Raw genomic sequence first — 25,306 nt, 5'->3', positions numbered from 1 at the left:
AGGCATTATGGTGAACATAAGTAAGCCATTGACATATGCCCAATGAGCAAGGCTTTACTTTGATCAACACCATCAGTTGCAGTTGAGAACAGGAACAGGCGGTGATCTAAGGAGGGAAATAATACTTGGCTCTGTTGACAAGTGCCAGGGGAACCAATCACTCCACACACTTTCTTCTTGGAACTTGGAGGGTGAGGTCAGCCCAGTGGGGCCAGGAGTTGGTGCCACCTTGGAGAGCTCCAGCCCTGGATGTTCACGGGGGTTGAGAGAGAGCAGGTGGGATACAGATGCCTTCAGAAGTGACCTCTTGTGGCTGATCTAGGCACTGTACTCTGCTTGGACTGGAGCCTCTCCATCCTTCAAGGTGGCTTGTGCTGAGAACCAGGAGGTGGAGTAGTGAAGACCTCCCTGTTGGAGGACTGCAGAAGCAGAAGGTGCTGGTTGCTGCTATTATTTCCTTCAGGGATTTTTCCTCTCGCTTCTGAGTTCCCATAACTCCCTGTTGCCTGCCTCTTGCTCCTACTCTGGAGAGCAGCAATGCAGAGCACACTGCTAAGTGTGGATGTGCATGCTGGGGACCAAGGCTGGGCAAACATTTCATCTTAGGAGGTGCTGGGGGCCATAAGGGCTGGGAGGGACCAAACTTGGCAAACTTACACAGATCCTCTCCAGCCACCTCTTTCCGGAGCCCATGGATAGGGCGTTTGCTAAAAGAGGAGCCAAGCTCCTAAGCTGCATTGCCCCTCCTCCTGACAGTCTGGATGTTCTCTGAGGCCAAGACAGACTAGGACCTCATGTTTGGAATAGGAATCAGAGACTGAATAGGAATCAGTCTATTCCTGAGCCTTGCTAGCTGGGAAAGAAGGGGAAGGAGAGATGAATCAGGCTTCCTGGGCCTTGTCAGCAATACAGTGACATTGAGAAGGGACTTGGGAGTTTGCCAGCTGGTAGTTTTGGACCTAGCAAAGAGGAGGAAGTGAGGCATTGGGGTGGATAAGCAGTTGGGTTTCTGTGCTCCCGTACCCTCATGGCACCGGCCATTTCGGCCTCTCATTTCACCTGCTGTCTGTAACACTGACCTTATTGGGACAGTGGTCCCTACAGCACCTGAGTGTAACTGGTTTTTTATAAAATCCAGGGATGATCAGTTGGTGGGTCCAGCATGCCTGCTGGTCCTGAAGTCCACATCCCATTTATCTCCCACCTCCCTTCCCTCCAAGAAAGCACCATCCACCTGGCCATTGCTTGCTTTTTTCAAAAACGCCATTTTAATAAGGAAAGAACAGAAATAGAAGATTGTTCTCTGGCTGGAGCCCAGACCCTATATAATACATTACATGTACAAAATGGCCTGCAGCCAGCTCCTGGGCCTCTCTGACCCCCTGTTCCATGCCAAATTCCTGGGCCCTTGGATCTCTGCTCCTCTCCAGAATATGACTGCCCACTTCCCTTATCCCAAAACACAGTGGCCAGGAGGGGAGCCTGGCAAGTGGCTGCGGTTGGAGGAGGGACTAGTGGGAAAGAGGATGTTTGTAACAGCCAGAATGACATCAGGGGAAGGTCTCCCTCTCCTCAGGGTGTAGGGCTGCCAGGTAAGCAGTGGGGTGGCCTGCTTTGGTGTGGAGCATGAAGGGAAGCCCAACCTGAGCTTGGGTAGGGTCCCTAAACCCCTTAGGATCCCTTAGATTTATTGCCTCTACTGGGAAGGGACAAGAGGCAGAACTGTCCATTTCTGGGGCCTTAGGGAAAGACTAGATGCCTCCCCAGGGGGCTGATATTTGCATGCCAGGACTCCCCAGAGGTCACTGTTGAGAGCAGTTTGGGCCATTGTTGATGGCCCTGTGAGGAGCATCCTGGCATAGTTTCCGCCACCATCAAGTTAACCCTGCTGCAGGGTGTTATATGCCAGGGCTGAATGGTGGTCACGTGGAGAGAGATGCTCCCACTTTGCCTGTGAATTCCAGGCTGAGGGTCCACAGCATGAAGGAGGGTCAGGAGAATGCTGGTTCTTGATACATGTGCTCCAGCTGTGTTCTGCCCAGTGGCAGATGCTCCCTGACCTGGACCCAAGGACAGGCCCCAATTGAGCAGTGGTACCAAGAAAATAGGCCCTGGTGGGCATTGCAGGTGGGGAAGGGCACAACTTCTTGAGGGATAGGTGGTGTCTCTTCCCAGATGGTATGTACAGGAGGTGGAGGGACAGCAGGAAGCTGGGAGCTCTGCTGCTAGGCTGTGATGCAGGGCTGAGCTGACTTCTCCAGGTTGTCCCCACCTAGATGGAGACTTCATATTCTCTCGTCTCCTGCAAAGGAAAGAGACTGCTGGGAGTTGGAAACTTGTATAAGGTTTGCCAGCCCATAATCCACCTTCCCAAGGAAAAGGGAAAGAGTGAGAGGATGTGGCAGGACCCTCATGGGTACCTGCCCAAGGGAGCATAGAATTGGGTCCTGGATAGGGTGTCAAGGTTGGCATGGATACTTACTCCAGTCTCATAAGTTGGGTTGTCAAACGCTGACTCCACGGTGATGCGGTCGTAGGGGCGGGGTCGTGTCCGGGGCAGCTGCAGAGGACTTTTCCCCTGGAGCCTGCTGGGCAGAGAAGCCTGTGAGTCAGGAGTGCTGGACAGGAGGGAGTCAGGTACGCAAGGCAGGAGGGGAAGCCAGACTCACCTGGAGAAGTAGAGGTACACACCCCCCACCAAGAGCGCCATCGCCACCAGAGGCAAGAAGATGGCAGCTGCAATGTGGGCAGCATCCAGGGTGTTGGAGGCAGCAGGCGCCTTGGCAACTGAAAACACAGAGGGTGGGATTAGGGCAGAGGTCCCTGTCACCTGGAGCTCTCCTCCCTTCACCTCTGCCCAGGGGCGTCTGGCCACTAGCTCCCTCTAGCTGTCTGGGGGCAGGGAAGGAGCATTTTGCCCTGCTAGTCCCAGACCTCTCTCTTTCTCTGTCCTCCCTCCTTGGGGAACCCATGGCCTGGGAGCTGTGAAAACCAGGGGCAGGGAGACTACTTCCCTGGCCTCAAGGGGGCTCACCATCCAGACTGCGGCCGCTGTAGAACCCATCCAGAGAGGCTGGAACAAGAGGGGAGGGCCAAGGGCCAAGTGGTGAGCCCAATGGACCAAACCACTAAGCCAGGGAGCAGGCTGATCATGGGAACGATTTGTCCGAGGAGAGCCCACCCCAGCCTTTGTCTTGGTGTCACCAGGTCAGAAGGATCTGGCAGAGACTGGGGAGACCAAAAGTAACATGAAGGGGGCATGGGCAGGGGGTTCTGGTTCTCAACATTTAATATCTTTCCAAGAGCAGCACTATGGGCCAGGCAGGGGTTCTGGGGGCACTCACCAGCCCTACAGATGGGTGGGGGGTCACTCCAATGTGAGGGGTGCCCGGGCACACACTTGATGCTGGCCTGGCCCTTTAGTACGTAGCCAGGGGCACAGGAGAAGTGGACAGTAGCCCCCGCTGGGTGTAGCCGCTTCTCAGGACTGCGGGCACCATTCTCGGGGGCGCTGAGGCCATGGCACGGCTTGAGCTGTTCCACTGCAAAGCAGCCAGATCCCAGTGGGGGTGCCAGGCCCCTAGCCTCCAGAGGCAGCATCTTTTATCTGCTACCAGAAGCTTCCCCTCCTACCCATTTGACACTTACAGAGGCATTTGGGGGCCCGGTCGCTCCACTTGGGGGTGCTGGCTTGGCGGTCATGGCAGGTGAGGATCGCACTACCCGTCAACACAAAACCCTGGTCGCAGATATACTGCACGGTGGCCCCCACAGGAAACTTGGGGCTAGATATGAGGCGTCGGCTGTGCTCCACATCCCCAGGGTCATGGCAGGAAGTCACTAATGGGTAGGGGGTGATGGGGGAAGTCGTCCAAGTAGGACTCAACAAAAGCCAATCCACCCTGGCTTTGTTCCCGGCCAGCCAACATCTTCATGCCATATGGCTTCACCTCCTATTTTTCTGTCCCTACCAATTTGCTGGAGTATCCCCTCAATTGTCCCCTTCCCATGCATCAGAGTCAACAAACACTGATTGGCTATCTACCAGGAATGAAATTCTTGGAGTACTGGGTGGCTAACACTATGAAAAGTTATTATCCCATTTCACAGATGAGGAAACTGAGGCTATGAGAGGTGAAGGAACATCAAGGATACTGGGTAGTAACAGCTGGAGTCTAGTTTGGAATCCAGGAGAGAGGCTTGTAGGTTGTGTTGGGGAGGGGAACGTGGGAACAGGTACTTACCCCTCTGGCAGGAGGGCATGTCCTCACTCCAGGTTAGGTCCCACTGGCACATGAGGACACTGGATCCCACCACCTGGTAGCCGGGGTAGCACTGGTAAGTGACGACAGTGCCGTGCACCAGCTCAGGCTGCGACGGGCTCTTCCAGCCATTAGGTATCTCAGGCAGCTCCGGACACGTGTCATTGCGGGGCACCTCTGGGGACAGAGGGGCAACAAGATGCAGCTCCTCAGCCAGCACCAAAGCAGCTGTGCTAGCCTCCCTTCCCCTGAGGGCACTCCGGCCCCTGCCAGTTTGTCCTGGGCCTAGCCTGGCCTGGGCAGGCTCAGCCATTCATTGCTCCCGACTCAAGGACCCCTCTTTGCCTGTCCCTGACATGGTTCTGTCTTCTAGATTCCAGGGTTATCATCTAGGCTTTGGCCTTACTTCCAAAGGCACGTTGGGCAGTTCCTCATCCTGAGAGAGGGGCCAGGTAGGGTGGGGAAAGTTGTCATTTCTATTAAAGATTGTCAGAAAGGTAGAAACCAACATTTTTCCTCAGTTCCCTATTTTTGTTATGAAGTTCTTCCTGCTCCCTGCCCCAGTCCCTCTTGCTGCAACAGAAGGCTCCCCTTCTGTCATTGGTCCCTCAGGGAAGATGAAGAATAAGACCAGCTTCCTTCAGGTGATACCTGGAGCTTTTCCTGCTCTGCCTTGTTAGATAAGAGCATTCGGGCCTCTCTGGGTCTGTGTTCTGGCCTCCTTTCTCCCCCAGGCAGCAGGGCGGGGCAGGGGCACGCTCACCAAAGAAATGGATGACGAAGCCCTGCTGATAGCCCAGCACCGAGGCCCCAGGGTCCGACTGGAACTGGATGGTGACGTCAGCCATGGAGGTAAAGAGCTTGAAGTGGCCACGGGGCCCTGAGTACTGGCCCAGGACCCGGGCTGTCAGATCATCCCCATCATAGAAGGTAAGTACATCACCAGGGCCTATGCGCAGCCTGTGGAGGAGCACTGTCAGGGAGAGCAGGCCTGGGGACCCCAGGATGGGCTGGGCAAGAGATGTCCCCAGAGCTCAGGAGCTGGCTTGGCCTAGCCCAGTGGGCACTCACACTCGGACGTCCAGCATGATGCGCTTGTCCTCCTCCACATGCACACCCCAGATGCAGTCCTGCCCACGGCTGTAGGGCTCTGGCCAGTTGGGGGAGAGCACCACGCCGGCCGAGTCTGTGATCTCCCCACTGCACACGGCTGGAAGGCAGGGAGGCCCGGGAGGCGCGTCCCATCTGCGTTCCCCCCAGTGCCATGTCCTGGGCTGCCACCTGCCCACAGCAGTGCCTCCCCATTGCTGGGAGCCCCCACCTCCTCCTCAGGGGGAAGCTTGAATCACACATGTCACAAGGACCCTGTGGCCCCAAGCTCTGTGGCTGGCTCCCTGGTGCCCACCCTTCTCCCTGGCAGACCTATCCACTGGGGCCTACTGACCTCGGCAGGCTGGCTCTGTCTCATTCCACTGGGGGTCGTGGGGGTCAACGCACTCAATGATGATGGAGCCCTGCTCCAGGGTATAGCCAGGGTCGCAGCTGAACTCCACAGTGGTACCCACAGGGTAGGAGGGTGCGCTGCTGCTGAAGTTGCCGTATTTGACAAAGGGCTCATAACAATGACCCTGCTGGAAGGCTGTAAACCACAGGGCCCAGCCCAGCTCAGCCTCAGCTGGGGAAAACACTGTGGGCAGATGTCCTCCTACTTCCCTCCCCAGGGCCTTTCTCTTCCTGACTACGAATGCATGTCCTGGGCTTAGAGCAGGGGGCAGGGACAGCCAGAGCATCCATCCTTATTATGCTCAGGAGGCCCTCTTGATCACCATTCTATTCCCAGCACCTAGTTTTGTGCTTAGTACACAGAGGGTGCTCAATAAATGTTTATTTGAATGAATTAATGAACGCATGCATCATGAGTGGTTCTGGAATGTCTCTTGCAGCAATTCTCCTTCCCTAAGCATTGGGGCCTTTTTTGCTCTTTGAATTCTAGAGAATTCATTCTCTTGGACCAGAGGGCCTTTGTCGAGGCAGGGGTCTCCTGCAAAGATAGGGCAGGACTCGAGGGGAGGGGCAGGGATAGGAGGCTTAAGTGCCAGATGAACAAAAGCCAAGTTGGAATGTAGGTGGAAAGAGGGAGGGTGTGAGAGAAGAGACCTCAGGCCCGAGCCCCCCACCCCTGGTTAGGCTCCAGCAGGCTCACCCTCATAGCGCAAGGCCATGCCCGCAGCTGCCCCGCTGCTATCAGTACTGAGCTCCACAAAGAAGTGTCGGCCAGAGCTGAGCAGGCCCTCAATTGGCAAGTACTCCACCTCGTAGGAATCATACACAGGCGGGGCCTCCACGTTGTCCCCATTGCGGATGATGAGCCTGGGCCAGGAGAGCGGCAGCTGCATGGCTGGTTGCTGACCAAGGTGGGGTGTGGCCCCAGGCTTGGGTACTGTCCCTCCAGCGGTGTATTACCAGGCCAGGCCCTCCCATCCCACAGGGACATCCCCTCACCTGTCATCATCCTCTGCCAGGGAAACCTTCTCAAAGTGCAAGTGCAGCCGCTGGCCCTCGGGAGCCTCCAGCAGCCAGTGGCAGGTGAGGTTGTTGCTGTAGTTGCCCGGGAAGCCCGGAGAGACAATGCGGCCAGTGGTAGCATTGCGGATCACTCCACCACAGGCAGCTGCGATACAGGGACAGGACTGTGGGCGGGGCCGGTGACTGGATTCTGAACAGCCTAACAAGCCTTCCCGCCCACCCCAGCTCTGCACCCTCTGCATAGGGCAGCAGGGATCTTTGCCTTCGTGGTCCGGAAGGTCAATCCTTGGCCCCTGGGACCCTGCAGCTCCAGGCAGCCTGGACTCTAGGATCCTACCTCCTAACCTTTCACACCTCTGCGACTATTGATGTGCAACTCCCTTGACTGTGAGAGCTCTGCCACCACCTAGCTGTATGGCCCTGGGTGAGTCACTTTCTCTCTGTGCTGCCTCCTCTGGGAGGCTTTCCCTGACTCCCCCTAGGTGGACTTTATTAAAGCCCCTTACTCAGGGCTCCGACCTTCTTGGGTATCTACCTCATGCCACTTTCCTAAAATCAGTTATTGTTTGGATATGTCCCTTAACTAGGACCCCCTGGGGCAGGGGCCAGATCTTTTCAGGCCAGGCATAGAGTTGGTATTCAGTGTTTACTGACTAAAATGAGTGAATGAATGTAGGAAAGAGGGTAGACTAGATCAGAGGTGACAAACATCTGGTGTGCGTGCCTTCCACCACCAAATCTTGCACCCTGAGCAGACATTGCTAGCCAGAAGACAGCCCTGAACACTTCCTAAAATAGCATCACTGCCACTGTCATTCCTGGGCTGACCCCTTAGGGCCTTTCCAGCACTGGCCCCTCCGGCCTGGGACTGTCCTCTCTTTCTAAGATGCTGAGCAGCTTGTCCATCCCCATCGCTGAGGACTTCTAGGTTACTTGGCCACATGCTCCTGGCAGTTAAGTGCAGCCAGAGAAGGGGTCTCAGGCGAGAGGAGTGTGGCTGGTTCCAGGCAGCGCTTTCCTTTCCTGGACACACAGCTCTGGACCCTGCCAGCTCTCAGGGACCAGGCTGCTGTGGCCAATACACAGTGCCTTTGTCTCTGGATGTTCAAGACAGCAGAATATTTTAACCTAGTAGAGCTCCTGGGGAGGGGTGTTGGTGAGTTTCTTCTCTTCTCTGCAAAGAGGGCAGACCCACCTTTCTGCTTGGTCTCAGAATGGAACTGCCCTTCAAATCTGACCATGCCCCATCCTTTGCTTAAATTCCTCAGTGGCTCCCTACTACCCTCAGGATAGAGTCCAAGCTCAAGATGGCATTCAAGCCCTTTATGAACCTGACTCTTTCCTGACTCGGCTTCAGCCCATCCCCATATACCCTCTTCTTCAGGCACACCTCACCATGTCCTCACTACAGCGTGCTGCTTCATGCCTCCACACCTTTGCATATGCTGTCCCAGGAATCCACTCCACTTCCCTGAGCTAACATTCTTGTAATGCTTCCATGCCTTCTCCTCGGGCATGGAGAAGGAGCTTGCTTCCTTCCTTATTTTGGAGCAGCTCTCCCTCTCTTGGATCGCCACCACACCCTGAGTTCACCCCATCACAGCACTGTCTGCACCGAACATGCTGACCGGCTTGCCACTCTCCCCGCTAGACAGAGAACTCCCTGATGGCAGAGACTGTGTCTGCCTTATTCACCTCTGCTTGTGCCTGGCACCCAGGAAGAGTGTATAGAATGAAATAAGGTTCAAAAGCCCAAGCTAAAGAAAAAGAGAAGAAAAGAAAGGAGCCCAAGCTGCCTTTTGCACTGCAAACTAAACACTCCATCTTCCTTCTGCCAGCAAGCCCTTCTCCACTGGCAGCAATCCCAGACTCCCTGGGTAATCCCAGGACCAGAACCTGGGAGTCTCCTTCCACTTTCCCCGTCTCCCTCATCAGTGTTTCTGGAACCTCTTCCCACCTCTCCATTCCCAAAGTCACTGTCTAAGTTCAAATACCACCCAGCTGGTTCTCCTGAGGAATAGTTCTGAGCTCCTCCCTCCTCCTTGAAAAAACTTCAACAGCCCCCTACCCAGTATCTCAGCCTGATTTTCAAGGCCCTCCCACTGCCCCCTCCACACGTCTCAGGCCTCAGCCAAACCTGGCCATTTCCTGTGTCCCTAAACACTCCCTCACCTTTTCACCTCTGCCTCACTGCCCACATGGTTCCCTCCATTGAAATGTCAAACCTTCAATGCCACTTCCTCCAGGAAGCCTTCTAAATACCCAACTAAGAATGATTGCTTCTTCCCCTCCCAGGTCGCTTTTTGTCTCTTCCTTGGTACTTTTTACTTCCTGCTCTGGAAGTTGATGACTCATGTGCTTTCTTCTTCCCCCAGTTCTGGGAAGTGTGGGCTCTTTGAAGGAACAGTCCCTGTTTAACTCAGCTCTGTGTACCTGTGGTGCCTCCATATAGCAGGTGCTCAATAATTGCACGTCAGAAGAGTGCTACTGAGAGGTGTGGCCTTTTTCTGGCTTCCTTATGGAGAGCAAAAGAAGGTGCCAGACAGCAATAGAGAGCAGGGATGAGCCCCCCCCCCTTACTCTCCTGTTCAGCACTGAGTACCCTGGGGCCACTCACCGATGCAGATGGGCTCCTGGGAATCCCAGAAAGGCTGGGTGGCGTTGAGACAGGTAAGCAGCCTGGCACCCTTCAGCTGGTAGCCAGTGGCACAGTGGAAGTGGGCGCTGCCTCCTGGGTGGACGCTGGTGACAGTCACAGCTCCATAAGCTGGACGTCGGGGAAAATGGCAGCTCAGGAGATAGGCTGCAGAGAGAGAATGGGTGACATTGTGTGTGTGTGTGTCTGTGTGTGTGTGTCTGTGTGTGTCTGTGTTGTGGGGGCTGAGTCATAGGCAGGGCAAAAGGGGCCTGCCCCAGCCTGCTTGGAGGTGTCACTTGGGGCAAGAGGAAGCATCAGGAGTTCCAGAAAAGACTCTGATTCCTGGGGCTGACCTAGTGGCATGGTGGTTAAGTTCATGCGCTCCGCTTCGGCGGCCCAGGGTTCACAGGTTCGGATCCTGGGTGTGGACCTACACAGCGCTCATCAAGCCATGCTGTGGGGGAGTCCCACATACAAAATAGAGGAAGATGGGCACAGATGTTAGCTCAGGGCCAATCTTCCTCAAGCAAAAAGAGGAAGACTCTGATCCCCTCCTTAGAAGGTGCCGGTGATATTTCCAGAAGCCTGGGCTGGTTAGTGGAGCAAGCACAGAGCTGGAAGTTAGGAGGCTTGGGTTCTGGTCCAGGCTTTCTGACACTTTAGGCACATCATTTAGTCTTTCTGAGTCCCAATTTCCTTATTTGTTAAATGAGGTTCAAGATGCCAGCCCACCTACAGGGTTATTGTGAGAATAAATGGGATAGTATTTTATTCAGCTTGGTATCCCTGGAACTCAGCTGATAGTACATATTCAAGAAATGTTTATTGAATGACTTGTAGATGTGAAAGCACTTAAAATAGTGAAAAGCCTATACTGATGTAAAGTACTGATATTATTTTTCTTATAAGGGACAAATATGAGTTACGGCAGGAAGGATCGAAGTCAGACAATAAAAGCTTTCCCAGTATTCATTGAGAAATGCTAAAAGCTTGACAGCAAGGGCTGTAGACTTCTAAAAACAGGATGGGGCGAGGGTGGAGAGGCAGGGTGCGCCTCATGGAAGTTGGGGGAGGGACCAGTTGCCCTGGGAAACTTGGTAACTTTTGGGATTGTTATACCAAGTATGACCGAATGGTGGCAGCAAATCCTACAAAACAACCTGGCAAATCTCAACCCTGGGCCAAGCTGGGGGGGGGTAGCTAAAAATGGAGGTCAGGGCTTGGTTCTGAGAGGTGAGGAAGAAGGCCTGGAGGGGTGAGGGAGAGAGGCTGAAAGCTTGGGCTACAGAGTCTGAAAACCCATGGGGGTGGTGGGAGGGATGGGGACTGTCTAGACTGAGGAACCACTCCTGGGTCTTGGTGGGAGGGGGCTTACCCTTACTGATGGCGCCAGGTGGATGGGAAGAGAGGTCCAGGTGGGGACTCTACTAGCTTCTTTGTGCCTTTGTGTGAATAGAAAAAGGGGCTGTCTCTGGGCGGACCAGGGTCCAGAAACAACTTTTTTGATTCACCTGACTTGGCCTTGGTTATAGGGCTGTGAAAGGGGGAGGATGATTCCTACTCTTCCCTCTCTCACGAGGTTCTTAAGAGAACAGGCCAATGGGTGGTTACTTGTGATTGGCAGGCAGTACAGGGCAGTGCTTAGGAGGTGGGCTCTGGGGTCTGACTGCCTGGGTTTGAATACAGGCTCCTCTACTTGCTGTGCCTGTTACCTAACTTGTAACTTGCTGGGCAAGTTACCTAACTTCTCTGGCCTCAGTTTCCTTGTTTACCCACCCATTTAGAGTATTGCATCCAATGTTACATGAGAGGTTAAGTGAGAGGACATATGTGCAGTGCCTGGCACAGAACAAATACAAACACACCAGCCTGCTGTATTGTTTGTAACCTTGATTAATAAAAGCACTTCACATCTGCATGCACCTTCCAGCTTCTAAAATGCCTTCACACTCTTCTTACTTGATGTCTACAATATGCTTGGGAGGAAGGCAGGCAAGGTAGGGGTTATTAACTCGTTTTCAGATGAGGAAAACTAAGGTTCAGAGAGACCAAGGGACTTGCCCTGATCGCATAGCCAGTAAGTGGTAGAGTGGGCACTTGAAGCTCCTGGCTCTGGAGCCCACTTGCTTTCCATCTCCTCTCCCCTACCTGCTCCCCCAGGTGAAGTAGAAACCCGGGCTCTGGAGTCAGAGAAACCCGACAGTAATAGACAAGGCTGCCTTGGGTGGTCGTTCAGAACAGCCACTCACAATGGTCTGGGAGAGACCCCAGCCAGGGTGGAATGGGGAAAAGGGTATGGGGCACTCTACCCGGAGTGGAGGGGGGTGACACCCAGGGAGGTCTAGGCCATGACCCAGATGTCATGCTCAGCACTTGTGCTACTTACATCTTCCCGGTGAGTTCTTATCACCACTCTGGGAAGACAGGTTCCTCATTCTACAGATAAGGAAATTGGGCTGGGATGAGGTGAAAGCAGGAGGCTGGGGGCAGTTGATGAAGCCCCCAGACTCCATAGTGGGTAAAATGCCACTTCCCCGGGACGAGCTTCCTCCTGTTGCCATGACGACCACTCTGGGAGCCTGTACCACTGCAATCTGTCGAGCTATTTTCTCACTGGCGTCTGTTTCTGGGGCCAAGTCCGGTGCCAGGAATTCTCAGGAGGGAGGCGGGGGATGCCTGGCAGGGCCCTCTGCCTCCTCACTCTGCCTGAGGCTGTGGGAGGGGAGCTGGAACTTGGTTCTGCAGATGAGGCCCTTGTGGGGGCCCATCCTTGTGACCTCCAACATTACCTTGGACAGTTCAGGCAGGGTAGTGGGTATTAGGCCCCTCACCTCCTCTTCTGGCACCCTCTTTCTCCAGCCCAGGGAGACACGTGTGTGAGCACACGCTCTTCCTGTTCCCATCTCTGGGATCAGGGCTAATTACAGCCTATAATTAGGGGAATTACACTCATTAAGGAAAGAGCTGATCATTGACAAAAACTGGGCTGATGAGGGAGGGCTTCTGGGAGCTGAGAAGGAGGCAGGACTGGGCCAGATCTTCCAGCCCCTCCTTGGGGTCTGCACCCCTTGCCGGGCCTCCAACTCACCACCTTTCAGCCACCTTTGTCTGGCCCAACAGAGAGGAGGTCCGGAGTTTTGGGCAAAGGAATTTGCAGCAAGAGAGATGACCGTGGTGTGAAATTATGCCCGCTGCTGGGGAGGATTGATGAGCCATTAGGGAGACTGGCCGGGCTGCCTAGACACTCACCTTTGCCTCAGCTGGCCCCTTGCCTCAGCTAAGCCCCTGGTCAGCCCCTGTCCAGCACCATGCTCCCTGCTGCCACAGCAGACTACTCTCCCAGTTTGGATGGAGAGGCCAGGCAGGGGCCAGTGCTCCTTAGGTGGGTTCTAAGCATCCCCATCCCCAGAGAAATGCCTGTCCTCCCAGGGCTGCGGCCCCATGCAGGGCTGCAGAAGTGGTCCATGACAATGCAAGGCAATCTTGTAATTGTTCACACCAATTATTTCCCCGTTAGCACTCCCCAGTCTGAACTGGTTACCCTGTTGCAACAGTGCAAGGGATCAAAAAGACTTTGCTTGGGGAAGGGGGCCCAGGAGGGATGCTGATGGGAGAGGGGCAGAGCCCCTAGCCCCGTTTCCTCCCTTCCCCATCCTGCCAGCTCTTTAATACTAGTTCCTTCATAGAGCATGTGCTAAGCACTTGACATGCACCATTTTGTTTCATCCTTTGTGGAGGAGGTGTTTTGGTCTCATAGCAGAGGAAAAGGAGGGTTAGAGAGGTCAAATGACCTGTCAAAGTCAACAGTCAGTGGGAAGGAGATTCAAACACAAATCTGCCCATCTCCTGAGTCTATGATTTTCCCATTACATCATTGCCATTCCCCTATTTCCAGGGGTGTTGTGAGCTGATTGGGGCATGGGCCAGGGTGGGTGAGGCAGTTCAGGAAGGCCAGGCTGGTAGCTAAGGACTTCCAGATTGTCATTGTCAAGCCCCTTTGACCTTGATCCCCTTGCTTTTGGGGAGGAGGCTTCTATCATTATTGCCTGTTTAACTGTCTGCCTCCCCTGAGATTCTGAGAGCAAGAGCTTGGCTGGTTCATCTTGATATTGCCAGTGTCCTGCACAGGCCTGGCATAGAGCAGGCGCCTAGGAAAAGTTTACTGAGTAAATGAATGAATGAGTGGCAATGGGCACATCTGGGGCTACCTGGTCCTCGATCAGTCCCCCTTCAAGACCAGTTCTCTACAGGGTGGTAGGTGGAGGAGGGAAGGTCCTTGGGTTGTCAGATGTGCAGTACTCACCTCTAGTTGTACAGAGCTTCACTGGGCACCTGTGCTGTATGTTACGAGCCTCTCCCTGTTCCCCTCAGGCTGTAATAGCACCAGAGACCCCCCAGGAGGACAGCCAGTCTGGGCTGGCTCTTCCCTCAGCTGCCCAGGCCTACCTTGGTAATGGAAATGGAAGGTGCCAGGCCCAGTAGGTGGTGGGAGGCTCTGGAACCTCAGGGCTGCTTGGTGGGTGGGGCTACGGATGACTTGGCCCCTCAGCAGGAAAGACTGGTTGGCCAGGGGCAGCGGGTCGGGCCCCCCCAGGCCCTCCACAGTCACCATTTCCCCCTTCTGGAGGCTGATGTTCTGGACCTGCAGGTGGAATAGACAGAGCAAAGCAGAGCAGTCAGCCTTCTTCCTGCTGACTGAGCCCTGCTGCCCTCAGGCTTCTGCAAGCCCCAGACATGGCCAGTCCTTGTTGCCTCTTGGGCATTGGAGCCCCTAGTCCCTGAGCTGGGCACCTCAGTGCAGGAAGAGCTCATTTTACCTTCCCAGGAACCCTGTGAGATGGGACCTGAAGTTCAGAGATATTAAGTACCTTATCCAAGGTCACACAGAGATTATTATCAGAACTCGGATTTGTAAGCACATCTCTCTGTCTCCAAAGCTTTTCAACTACACCAGCTGCTTCCTGTCCCTTTAATTCTATGGGCTCAGTTTTCTCATCTGTAAAGTGGGGATGGAGTAGGTGTGTTGAATTAGATGGTGTCTGAGGGCCTGGCCAGCAATGTGAGGTCTTAAGCATCAGACCCATGTGCCCAGCTTCCCCTAGATGTCCCCTGTTAGATGTCTCATGGGCACCTCACACCCAGCCTGCCTCATACTGAGCCGCCCTCTTCCCCCAGCCAGCATCTCCCCCGGCTCCCCATCTCAGGGAATGACCTCACCATCCACCTGTGTGCCCAAGTCAGGAACTGGCATCTGGCCTCCTCCCTCATACCCCATATCCAGTCAGTCATTCAGTCCTGTCAACTGGCGCCCAAATCTGTCCACTACTCTTCACCCCCTCTGCCACTTCCCCAGCTCTCACTGTTACTGCTCACCTAGATCATTGCAGCGGCCTCCTAGCCAGCCTCCCTGCCTACAGGGCTCAACCCATTCCCCCCTTCACGTCAATATTCTCTGAACTGCAGCCAGCTAATAGCCCCAACCTGTTGCTGATCATGGTGCTTCCTTGTTTAAATCCTCCATGGCTCTTCACTGAGCCCAGGAAGCCCATAGTATCTGGTCCAAACTCCTTGCTGTGGCCCTCAAGGCCCTGCCCAACTTGGGTCCTGCTGACTGCTCAGCCTGGCCTTACACTGTGCCCCTCCACATGCCAGCCATGATTCTATTCTCTCTTCTCTGGGCCTCTTTCTCCAATCCTTCCCTCTGTCACAGGCCCCTCTGCCACCACCTCAATCCTCAGGCACTAAATCCCTGGAGCATCCTTCTGGGCTCCATGCCTCCATTCAGTCAAACAAGGATCAGACAGCAATGGACTCTGCCCATATGGGAAGTGGCAGTGTGGCCTGGTAGAGGGAGCATTGGATTGGGAGCCCGGAGATCTGGGACCTCATCCTAACTACGTGATCTTTGAGAAGTATGCTATTTGAGCTTCAGTTTCCTCATCTTATAAAATGGCCTAGTGTAGATCTTTGCTACTCAAAATGTGGTCCCTGGATCAGTAGCATCAGCATCACCTAGGAGCTTATAAGATATGCAGAATCTTGGGGCCAGCCCCATGGCGTAGTGGTTACGTTTGATGCTCTCTGCTTTGGTGGCCTGGGGCTCGTGGGTTCAGATCCCGGATGCAGACCTACACCACTCATCAGCCATGTTGTGGTGGTGACCCACATACAAAGTAGAGGAAGATTGACACAGATGTTAGCTCAGGGCTGATCTTCCTCAAGCAAAAAAAGAGGATGATTGACAACAGATGTTAGCTCAGGGTGACTTCCTCACCAAAAAAAAGAAAGAAATGCAGAATCTCAGACCCCCATCTCAGATCTACTAAATCACACTCTACATTTTAACAAGATTCCTGGGTAATTCAGAGTCCCTTCCATGTTGCCCTGAGGCCTTCAAGGGTTACCCACCTGGGCTAGTTAAGTGGCATCCAGTGAGTCACCAAATCTTTCCCAATCTTACCTCCCAAATATTCCAATTGGTTTCTCCTCTCTATCCCTTTGTCACTGTCTTGGCTCTGACTGCCCCCTGCCCATTGTTTTTCACCTGGAGAATAGCCATCACCCCTCCCATTCCTACTCATCTCCCAGGCCCCAGATGACTCAGACTGGATCATGTGTCTCCTACTCAAACCCTGTTGGTGACTTCAGATTGCCCAGAGGACAAGGTCCAAAATTTCCAGCTCACAGTTGGCCCCAGGGGCTTTGCCAGCCTCATTGAACTGCACCGCAGCCACAGTTGACCCCTTATTTCCACCCCTCTGGGTATTTGCATACAGAGGACTCTACAGGGACTGGCTTCCCCTCTTCCCCTCCTGGTGAAGCTGGTCATTCTCTCAGATCTCAGGGCCCCCATCTTCTGCCTCTCAAGCCAGGCCAGTCAGTTTCTTTGCTTCGGGCTCTCCCTACCTGTCCTCTACCCATCTCTCTGTTAAATCCCAGGGTGGCATTTTGGGTCATGATGCCCTCTTCACTGGCCAGTCTCAATAAAGACATGTGGAGAGAGTGAATGCGTGGGCTGCTGGAGGTACATTCCTCACCAGATTCCTGCCAGCTGAGAAGCTCCGAGGATGCTGAGCCCAGCCAGCTCCAAGGGGACAGCCATGCTAGGCTCTGAGCCACTCAGACTGTGGGTGCTGAGAACAGATGTGCTCTGGGGACTCTGCTGCCTGGGAGGAAAGATCTGGTGGGTCTTTGGGGCCAAAGAGAAAGCTCAAGGCTTTGGGGCCGAAGAGAAAGAGGCACTTCTGCCCCAGCAGAAGTGCTGGGGCAGAAGTGCCTCTTTCTCATGAGGAGCTCCCCGCCACCCCACTGGGGCACATTTGGGTAGAGGCTGCCTGACCATCTGCTGGGGACATTCCTCAGGGAATTCCTGCGGCAGGCGGAGGCTGGATGAGGTCCCTTCAAACTTGGAGATTCTGTGATTCTGGAGTTGGGCAAACAAGATTCACACACGTGGAATCTGTAATTATCGAGAGATGCCAGGCAGCATATAATTCTGCCTTAAGTGGCACTGAATGAGTGCAGCAGGAATCCTCTGGGGGGAGTGGAGGGGTTGCAGGCTGAGGGAAAGCGCATGGAGCAGGTGGGTCTGAGAGCCCTTACGGGGGCGGGACCGGGGGGAAGAGGAAGGGAGGACATCACTGCAGGAAAATTACTAGGAAGCAAAGGCAGAGAAGCAGAAATGAATTTAGCATTTTTCCTAGTTCCCATAAACACCTTTTGACCTCTAGCTTCCAGCTCCTGACCCTGCTGCTTTGCCAGCAGCAGCAGCAGCAGCAGCAGCAGCAACAACAATTTACCATTTACAGAACACCTACCGTGTGTCAAGCCTTGTACTATTTACAGATATTATTTCATCCTCACCGCACAGTTCTATAAGTGGTAAAATCCCCACAAGTAAACAGAGGCTCCGAGAGGCTAAGGAACTTGCAAAAGGTCACACAGGTGTTAAGAAGCAGAGTCTTGCCTTGCTGGAGGCAAAGGCAACTCCTTCCCTCCCGACCTCATGGGGGTGTCACCTGCAGACAGACTTGTAGACATCTTTATTCCCAGGCCCCAGGCCCACCAGGTTTAGCAGGGAGGTGGATGTTGGCCTGACCGGGCTATTTTTTCAAGACGTTGAGATTTACATTCTCACCAGCCATCCTTGCCCCTAGAAGCCCGCAAAGCTGGGAAAATTGGGAGCTGAGGCCTCTGGCCCCCTCTGATATGGGGAAGGCATGCCCCCTCAAGTGGTAAGGGTTGTGATGAGAGCGTGGAATCGAGTGGGCCTGTGCTGCCTGGGGCTCACATCCAGAAGGCATCCTGTTGTCAGCCAGAGGCTATCTGTGCAGCTCTGGTCCCTTGGGTTTCAAGCACCCACTTTTAAGCCACCGCAGTGGCTGGAATGTAATTTGTCACTTGTTTGAGGGCCAGGCCTGACAGGGGCCAGACAGGGCTGAGTGTTGGACAAGGGGGGTGATGAAGTCTTGATGCAATTTGCCGGTATCTGAAGAGCTTGGAAGACAGATTGAAATGTCAGCTCTGCTCACAAGGGCTGTCTTCCCACACCCCTAGCCAGTGACAAGAGGGGAGCTGGGGACTGGGGAGACAGAAGCAGAGGGAGCCGAGGACAATTCCCACAGGACCCTGGACTGTCTAACACTGTCTGGCTTCCAGCAGACCATGGGGTCAGTTCAAAGAAGGAAATACAGCCACTCTGAGGGGGCTGACTCCTTCCAGGTGGGAGGTGGGGAGGATTCAGGTTGCCCTCTGCCAAACCCCAGACCGTCAGCCTTGACTGGCCTGTCTGTCCCCATGGAAGCTGCCAGTCAGGTCTCCAGAACATGCCCTAATGGTGTGACTCATAGGCAGGATGGTGCCACAAGTCTTTGCACACAGTCGCCTGAGTACAACCCCACACAGGCGGATAAACTCGAGGGTGACTCGTGTGCGAGCCCCACTCCCAGCACCTGAGCCCCCCACCCCAAGAAGCTGACCACAGCCCCTGCTCCACTACACTCTCCTGGTCACCAACACCCATGTGTGTACTCTGACACAGGCTCACTTGCATGCATACAGCTCCCTCAAACACATGTCCTGGCCTGTGTGTGCCCTCACGTGTATGTGCTCCCTCACATTCACATGCTCCCTCACTCCAGCAGTGGTATAATCACAGTTTCTCCTATGAGACCCTTTATCGTTTTCAAAGCTCTTTCACACCCGTTATCCTCTTGGATCTCACAAAACCTCAATAAGGGAGGCAGGGCAGACTGTGTTGACTTCCACTCTATAGATAAGGGAACCTTGTAATCAGAGAAGTCAAGAGCTCCTCTTTGGGTCACACAGTAAATCCAGGCAAAGCCAAGACTCTAGGCCAGGACTTCTGATTCCTGGCCCAGTGCTTTGTCTTCATGCACAGTGTCCCAGGCCCCTCCCCAAACTGGCAGAATTCCAGGTGGGTGTCCTACAGGAGCACGCAGGACTGGGCTGAGAAAAAGGATTGGGGGTGGAGTCCCCCAACTGTCCCCAACTGAACTCCCTCTTTGGATTTGCCACACCCAGGCCAATCTCCTGGGCCAGGGGAAGAACAGGGGCTCTTGAATCCTAGAATGGAATCCCAGCTCCATCAATGACTAGTTAAAAAGGTCCTTGGGCAAGTCATATGACCTCTCTGTACTCCAGTTTCGTCTGTGAAATGGGATAATTGTACCCAGCTCATGGGATTGTAAGGATTAAGTTAGAGCCTGCCTGTAAGGGGCACAGCACGGAGTGGGCACAGCATGAGCAGTCCTCTTTCATGGGGAGACCTGGGCCCCACCCTGTGAAAACCCGGACATTTGCCATGGTGACAGCTGGCTGCAGACCCACTTCACCCTCAGATCTGCCAGGCCCTGCCTGGGAGGCACTGTACCTGGGAGCTGCCCTCTCCCTGGCCCAGGTTCTGCAGCTACTAGGAAGCAGGAAGCAGGGTCAAGGGCCTGAGGGGCCAATGCCCAGTCTGGCCTTTGAGGGAGCTTCCTGAACCCAGAAAAGGAGCCACACTCAGAGGGACTGGCTGGGAGTGGCCGTCTGCATCATGTGCTTCAATCTCCTCTTACACAGAGGGAAACTGAGGCCCAGAGAAGGCGAGGGGCTTAACCCAGTCACCTAGAGCTGGGCTGCAGAGCCAGGACTGGAACCCCAGTCCTACGTGACAGTCTCTGTGCTCTTGTCCGAACTGGTGCCCATCCACAAACCCTTATGGGGTAGGGATGGGGAGAGGGGGCTAAATCTATGGGGCTAGATCTGCCTGCACCCCCATGACCCCCCTCAAAGGGGCCTTCCAGGAGCCAGGGAAGAGGAGGTTGCCCAGAAATCTTACCCCACTGCCCCACCACCCTACTCCTGGTGTCCACATCGGGCCTGGTCCTCACCTGGCCTAGAATGGCAGAGTGTTCTGCCTATCAAACTGGCAGCTGGCCTGGCATGGGAGAGCTGTGTTCCAATGGGGCCACCTGGGGCATTAGGGCAGGGACTGTGGGCAGCTGTGCCCAGGCTCCAGATGGTACAGCGAGCAACCAAGCCAAGATGGAGGCTGGCAGTAGGAAGGCTCTTGGAATGCTAAGTGCAGTGAGAGGCATGTGCCAGGCCCAGAAGGGCTGCCTGGAGAGGGGATGGGACCCGCATGGGCCATGGGGTTTATGCTCACTCATCCTGAAGGGGCTTCTCTGGATCTCTCAAGAAAGAGCCTAGCCCAGTGTCTGACCTCCAGCTGAAACAGGCCAGCCTCCTCTGATCATGGAGGGCCTGACCTGGCCTCCTCCCTGTGGGAGGCTCAGATCCTCAGCCTCAGGGCACAAATAGCTGCAGCCCCCGGAAGGGAGGTGGGGGGCAAGGGACAAAGCAGGTTATGAAGGGCTGTGGTCCAAGCCGTGGAGACCTAGGGATTCGGGAACCCCTGAGGCTGTTCCTCATGAAAAGAGAGTTGAGAGGGTCTTTCCCAGGGCCCCAGACTTTAGCCAGGGCTGTGGTCACATGGCAGGGGATCAGCATGGTTCAGGCTGATCTGCGCAGGGATGTGATTTGTGGGTCCTTAAGAATTCTCCTCTCCTCCCATAGCTCCTCCCATCCCCCTTGCCCAGATTCCCTGAGCCATTCCTGTGAGTTCATGGAGGGGCAGGCAGGGGCTTACCCACCGTGGGGAGAAGTCACAAGCCTTTCCCCAAGCCTGCAGGAGCAGTGGGCAGCTTTCTAGGCCTGCCAGCTGCCTCACCCATCCCCCACCCAATGCCCACCATGGCCTGGTCCAACTGCCAGCCCTGGACAGGAGGGCACTGCTCTCAGGCGTAGCCTCTGGCAGGAGTGTAATCCAGAAGCCCTAAGCCCATCTCCTGCTTCTATGCAATAAAGTCACCTGTCCAAACTGCCCGGGCAGCATTCAAGGACCAGTCTGCCATACTTGCCGCTCCCTAGCCCAGGCTTGGCTGCTGGCCTCTCATCCTTCTGGCCTCAGAGCAGGTATCATCATCTCCAGGAAGCCTACTCTGACCCCCCAGGCTGGCAGAGTGTGGCCCATCCAGGAATTTCCACAGTCCCCTGTGCTTCCTACTCCCATACCCAAAAGCACTGAGCTGTCTATGGTCATTGTTTATGATTTCTGTTTGTTGTGAAGTTTATCCCCAGTGCCCAGCACAGAGCCTGGCACATAGTAATTGCTCAGTTTACATTTGCAGAACAAATTCACTCATCAAAAAACATTAGTTAATGATTAACTGAGTGACCTTGGGCAGTTCCCTTGCCTTACTGGCCTCAGGTTTCCAACTATCCATTTGGTATTGGTCTGCAGTGTCAGTAATTCCTCAGGTCCCCAAGGGGCCTGGGTGATGCAGCCAGGAGGCCTAGATAGGGGCAGAGGTCACCAGAACTGACCGTGGAAGGAGAAGAACCTTAAATCTGCCTGGCTGATTCTGTCTCTTCCCTCCTTCTTCCTGCCATGGCCTCAGACTCTATCTCAGGCCATCAGGGCTGACATGGTCCCCAAGGACTCTGCCACATGGTGGTGAGGCAGAGGGTAGGGCCAGCATCTGCTGCCACATTTCCTGACAGCAATCCAGGGCTGTGGCAGGTCTTCATCTCAAGGTTGCCTGGTAACGGCTTTTGCATTCTGATGAAAAAAACATGGCAGCACCAGACAACAGACACAGGGCTTACGTGAGGGGGTGGGCATCCAGGGTGGGGCTTGTGCCTGGGCCAGGGCTGGGCAGGCAGAGCCAGCTTCTTGCCCCAGTGTGGAGAGTACCAGGACTGGGCCCAGCCTGGCCCAGTGCACTTCAGCACAGGTGGCAGGCTTGAGGGGTAGGTGGAGCCAGCCTAGGCCTGCAGGGGGGCATCCAACCTGGCACCTGCCCCCTCCCACCCCCTTCTTCACACCTGTAGCTGGCGCCTTCCACTCGGTGAGCCACAGCCGGTGCCATCTCTCACCTAAATCATTAGGTGATGATTTTACATTAATTACCTTAATTAAGCGGCACTGAGTGCTAATGGCTTGGGAGGGGGGTGGCTGTTCCTAATTACCCTCCCAGTCAGCCCAGAGTGAGGGGCACAGGGCTTGGCAGAGCTGGAGCAAACAGTTATAGAAAGAAGGGGAGGGGCCCAGCAGTGGTGGGAGAGGGTCCCCTCTCACAGGACCTGGCTCAGAGACCTGGACCTGACATCCCCAGAGCGGAGGGCTGGGGGCGCTGCCCCAGGACAGGTGTAGCTGGCTCCAGGCCCAGGTCCAGGGGCTTTGGGATGGGTGGGGAGGAGGCAGTGCTGCCCTGTTGCCTGGACTCCTCCTCTGCCTCTTTCCCTCTGCTCCTCAGTCGCCCGCCTGATTCCCTCAATTGGGCTGAATGCCTTTCCCTTCCACCTCCATTCAGTCTCCAGATCCAGGTCAAATGTCACCCCATTCCTTCCCTCCTCCATTCATTTGTCCATTCATTCAGTCAATCCATGGAGAACTCATTCTAGGCCCTGTACTCCTAGGCACGCTTCAAAGAGCTCACAGTCCAGCTGGGGAGGTGGACAGCTATAAACAGACCCGTAGAAGGCAGAGTGATAAAAGCTAGAACGGGGGATACTCCAGGCTTTGGGGATCAGGGGAGAATTCCCAGAGAAAGTGATGCCTGGGTTGAGTCCTAAGGGAGGGGATAGTAGGACAGCTCTTCCAGGCAGAGGGACCAGCATGTGCAATTAGAGCTTGTGGGGAGAATGGGCTTGGCCCTTTCAGTTAGCGGCAAGCTGTTCATTGCAAAGGGGAGTAGAGAACAAGCGAGGAAGTGGCTAGAGATGGGACCAGAGAGACTGGCCTTGATTCAGAGGCCCCTGGGGAGGTGTGGGGGGTAGGATCGATTTCATTTGAGAAAAATGACTGCAGTGTAGATGGAGGAGGGATCATAGGGGTGAGTGGGGTGACCAGTGATGAGGCCACTGCATCATCCAGGAGAGGGATGGTGGAGGCTGGACCAGTAGTGGCTGTGGGGATGGAGAGAAGCCGACAGATCTGAGTTTGGGGGAGTGTCATGGTGATAGAACTTAGGCATGAGTTGATGGGACTAGGGGAAAAGGGAGAGAGAAGGGCCAAAGTGACCTTACATTGCACAGCTCCATATTGTGCTGTGGTGGCCCTGCTCCAGGTTTCTGATTAGTTGGGGTCAGTCTCTGAGGACAAGAGTGAGGTGGCAAGCAGGTTGGGGGAACAAAAGGAAGAGTTGGGTTTGGGGAATTTGGAGGTTGAGGAGCCTGTGGGATATCCATGAGGACCTGCAGGCTCAAGTTTTGAGATTAAGAGAATTTTGGGATTAAGAGGGATGAGATGGCACACGGAGTCTGGGGCTGTGATTCCCCCACCAGCTGGTCACCTCTCTGATGGTGCGGCCATGTCTGTCTTCCTCACTTCTGCATCCCAGGAGCCAGCACAGGGCCTGGCCCAGAGGGGCTGCTCAGGGAGTATTTCTGAAGTAATGAGTGAGTGAATAAATGAGTGAATGAGGCTCCTTGTCTCTCTCAGGTGCGAATAGGCAGCCCTGAGTTTTCTCTACTCAGCCACGTAGATTCAGACACTCAACCAATTCCCTGACCATCCAAGGCTAGATCCTCCCTCTCAGACTCTCCTGTGTCCCTAATCAAACCCCTGGGGGAAGAGGATGGGTAGCCTGCCCCTCCCACAGCCCCTCTCAGCCTAGGGCATTGCTGAGTGGGAGCAGTAGCCTCTTCACTTCCTGATGCATGGGGCAGAATCCAACCATCTTTTAGGCCCATTGCCCAGCCCTGGCCCTAGACCCCCTCCAACTGATGCCCCTTAGCATCCCCACCTCCCCCCATAGCCAGTGCCTTTCTGGAAAGGTAACAAACTAGCCTCAGCTTTGTCCCTGCTAGATCTAGGTCACTCACCTTGATTTCCACACCGTAGCCAGGGTAGACAGAGATGTAGTAGAAACAGTCCAGGCCGACATCAGGGGGTGAACTGGGGGCTGTGGGGGAGTCCAGAGAGCCCTCTGGGCCTGAGAAATTCCAGCTACAAGGGACTGGGAGGCAGGAGGAGACACAAGGCTAAGATTAGCTCTGGAGAAGTGGGTCCAACTTAGGCTGACCCGTGTGTTTGTGTGCGTCTGTGTGTGGTGAAGCCCACCTCTTGGATGCCTATTCCCCTGTTGAAAGAAGGGGACTAACTTTTCTTGAGCACCTACTGTGTGCCATCTTATCTTAGTTCTCACAATGGCTCCATGAGGTAGGTTTTCTTATCGCCATTTTACAGATGAAGCTAGAGAGGTTAAATAAAATTCCTAGGGTCTATTGTAGTTGCTTCCAATCAGGATTTGAACCCAGGCCTATCTGGTTCCAATCCACATGCCTCCTGCAGGCTCTCCCTTGGTGCCAAAGTGCAAGGTAGGCCAACACAGCAACAGAGACAGAGGAATTTAGGGGCCCCACAGCTCCCCCATCCCCATTTCCAGATCTGTAAGCCAGCAAATAGCTGACCTGGTGGCTGGACTGTGGTGATAGTGGTGGTAATGATGGTGGTCTCCTCATCGTCCCCTGAAGCTGTAGAGGTGGCAATGGTCCCCTGGATCCCGAGCCCTGTGGTCTGGGACATGATCTCTGGAGCCCACGGCCTGCCCATGTCTCCAGGACCCTCTTGGGTTGGAGTCCATGCTCTGCTAGGGGGTGTAGTACTGGGCCTCTCCCCTGTGCCTGGGGTGGGCACTGCCATGCTGGGCCCTGGAGGTAGGGGAGCTGTGATATGAAGCACAGGGGGCTCTGACTCCAGGCTCCAGGGTCCTTCCCTGGACTGGGGCTGAGTGGGAGCCTCAGCCATGGCTGGAGTGGGGCTGGTAAAGACCGGGCGGCTGTCCTGGTTGGCCAGGCGGGGAAGGGGACTCGGGGTGAATGGCGTAGGTGAGTCAGGCTGGAAGGGCAGTGCCGGCCTCAGCTCCTCCTCGCCCCTCTCCAGCCCCTCTTGTAGGAATTCCTCAAGCAGTGGGTGGTGGTTGAGCAGCTTCAGGGTAGGGGCCGTTGTGACGAAGTGGACACCTTGTTCTGGCTGCTCAGGTGTGGGGGCCGCTGTTAGCTCCCCACCAGTCTCCTCGATGCCTGGGGCCTGCCCTTCCCCCACGGTTGGGGCCTCTGAGGAGAGTCCTGAAATAATAGCGGATGATCAGAGTTTGTCCCCTTGCCCCGCAGCGAGCAGCATCACACCCAGTCCAGACAGTAGGAGATCCATCTCTCTTCTGACAGAGAGCCTTGGGGAGTGTGCTTCCTGCTGAGAATCAGGGAGCTACAGGATTTTAGAGCTGAAGGTGAGATGATATCACACAATTCAAGGATGGCACATGAGACATCCTTTCCCCTCCAACACCAGAGGTGGACATTCCTAATCTAT

General features: G+C 54.8%; 1 protein-coding gene across 2 annotated transcripts; it reads right to left on the bottom strand.

The window, feature by feature from the left end:
- Window positions 1–1,253: 1,253 nt before the first annotated feature.
- SEZ6 (seizure related 6 homolog) lies at window positions 1,254–25,046 on the bottom strand. 2 transcript variants are annotated; one of them, XM_058560221.1, is made up of 16 exons: window positions 24,406–25,046; window positions 23,818–23,951; window positions 13,873–14,068; window positions 9,406–9,591; window positions 6,765–6,933; window positions 6,466–6,632; window positions 5,707–5,901; window positions 5,334–5,472; window positions 5,026–5,222; window positions 4,245–4,439; window positions 3,649–3,840; window positions 3,345–3,542; window positions 3,035–3,073; window positions 2,670–2,787; window positions 2,483–2,585; window positions 1,254–2,302 (listed from the first exon to the last, which is right to left on the bottom strand). In XM_058560221.1, the coding sequence occupies exons 1-16, from the start codon at window positions 24,740–24,742 to the stop codon at window positions 2,273–2,275; spliced, it is 2,595 nt and encodes an 864-aa protein (XP_058416204.1). In that variant the 5' UTR covers window positions 24,743–25,046; the 3' UTR covers window positions 1,254–2,272. The 2 variants fall into 2 exon arrangements, with proteins under 2 accessions (XP_058416204.1, XP_058416203.1); XM_058560220.1 differs by lacking the exon at window positions 1,254–2,302 and having other exon boundaries at window positions 2,357–2,585.
- Window positions 25,047–25,306: the final 260 nt, after the last annotated feature.

Source organism: Diceros bicornis, chromosome 18, assembly GCF_020826845.1.
Source record: "Diceros bicornis minor isolate mBicDic1 chromosome 18, mDicBic1.mat.cur, whole genome shotgun sequence".
Classification (NCBI taxonomy): Eukaryota; Metazoa; Chordata; class Mammalia; order Perissodactyla; family Rhinocerotidae; genus Diceros; species Diceros bicornis.
This window is presented reverse-complemented; position numbering and strand designations above follow the sequence as displayed.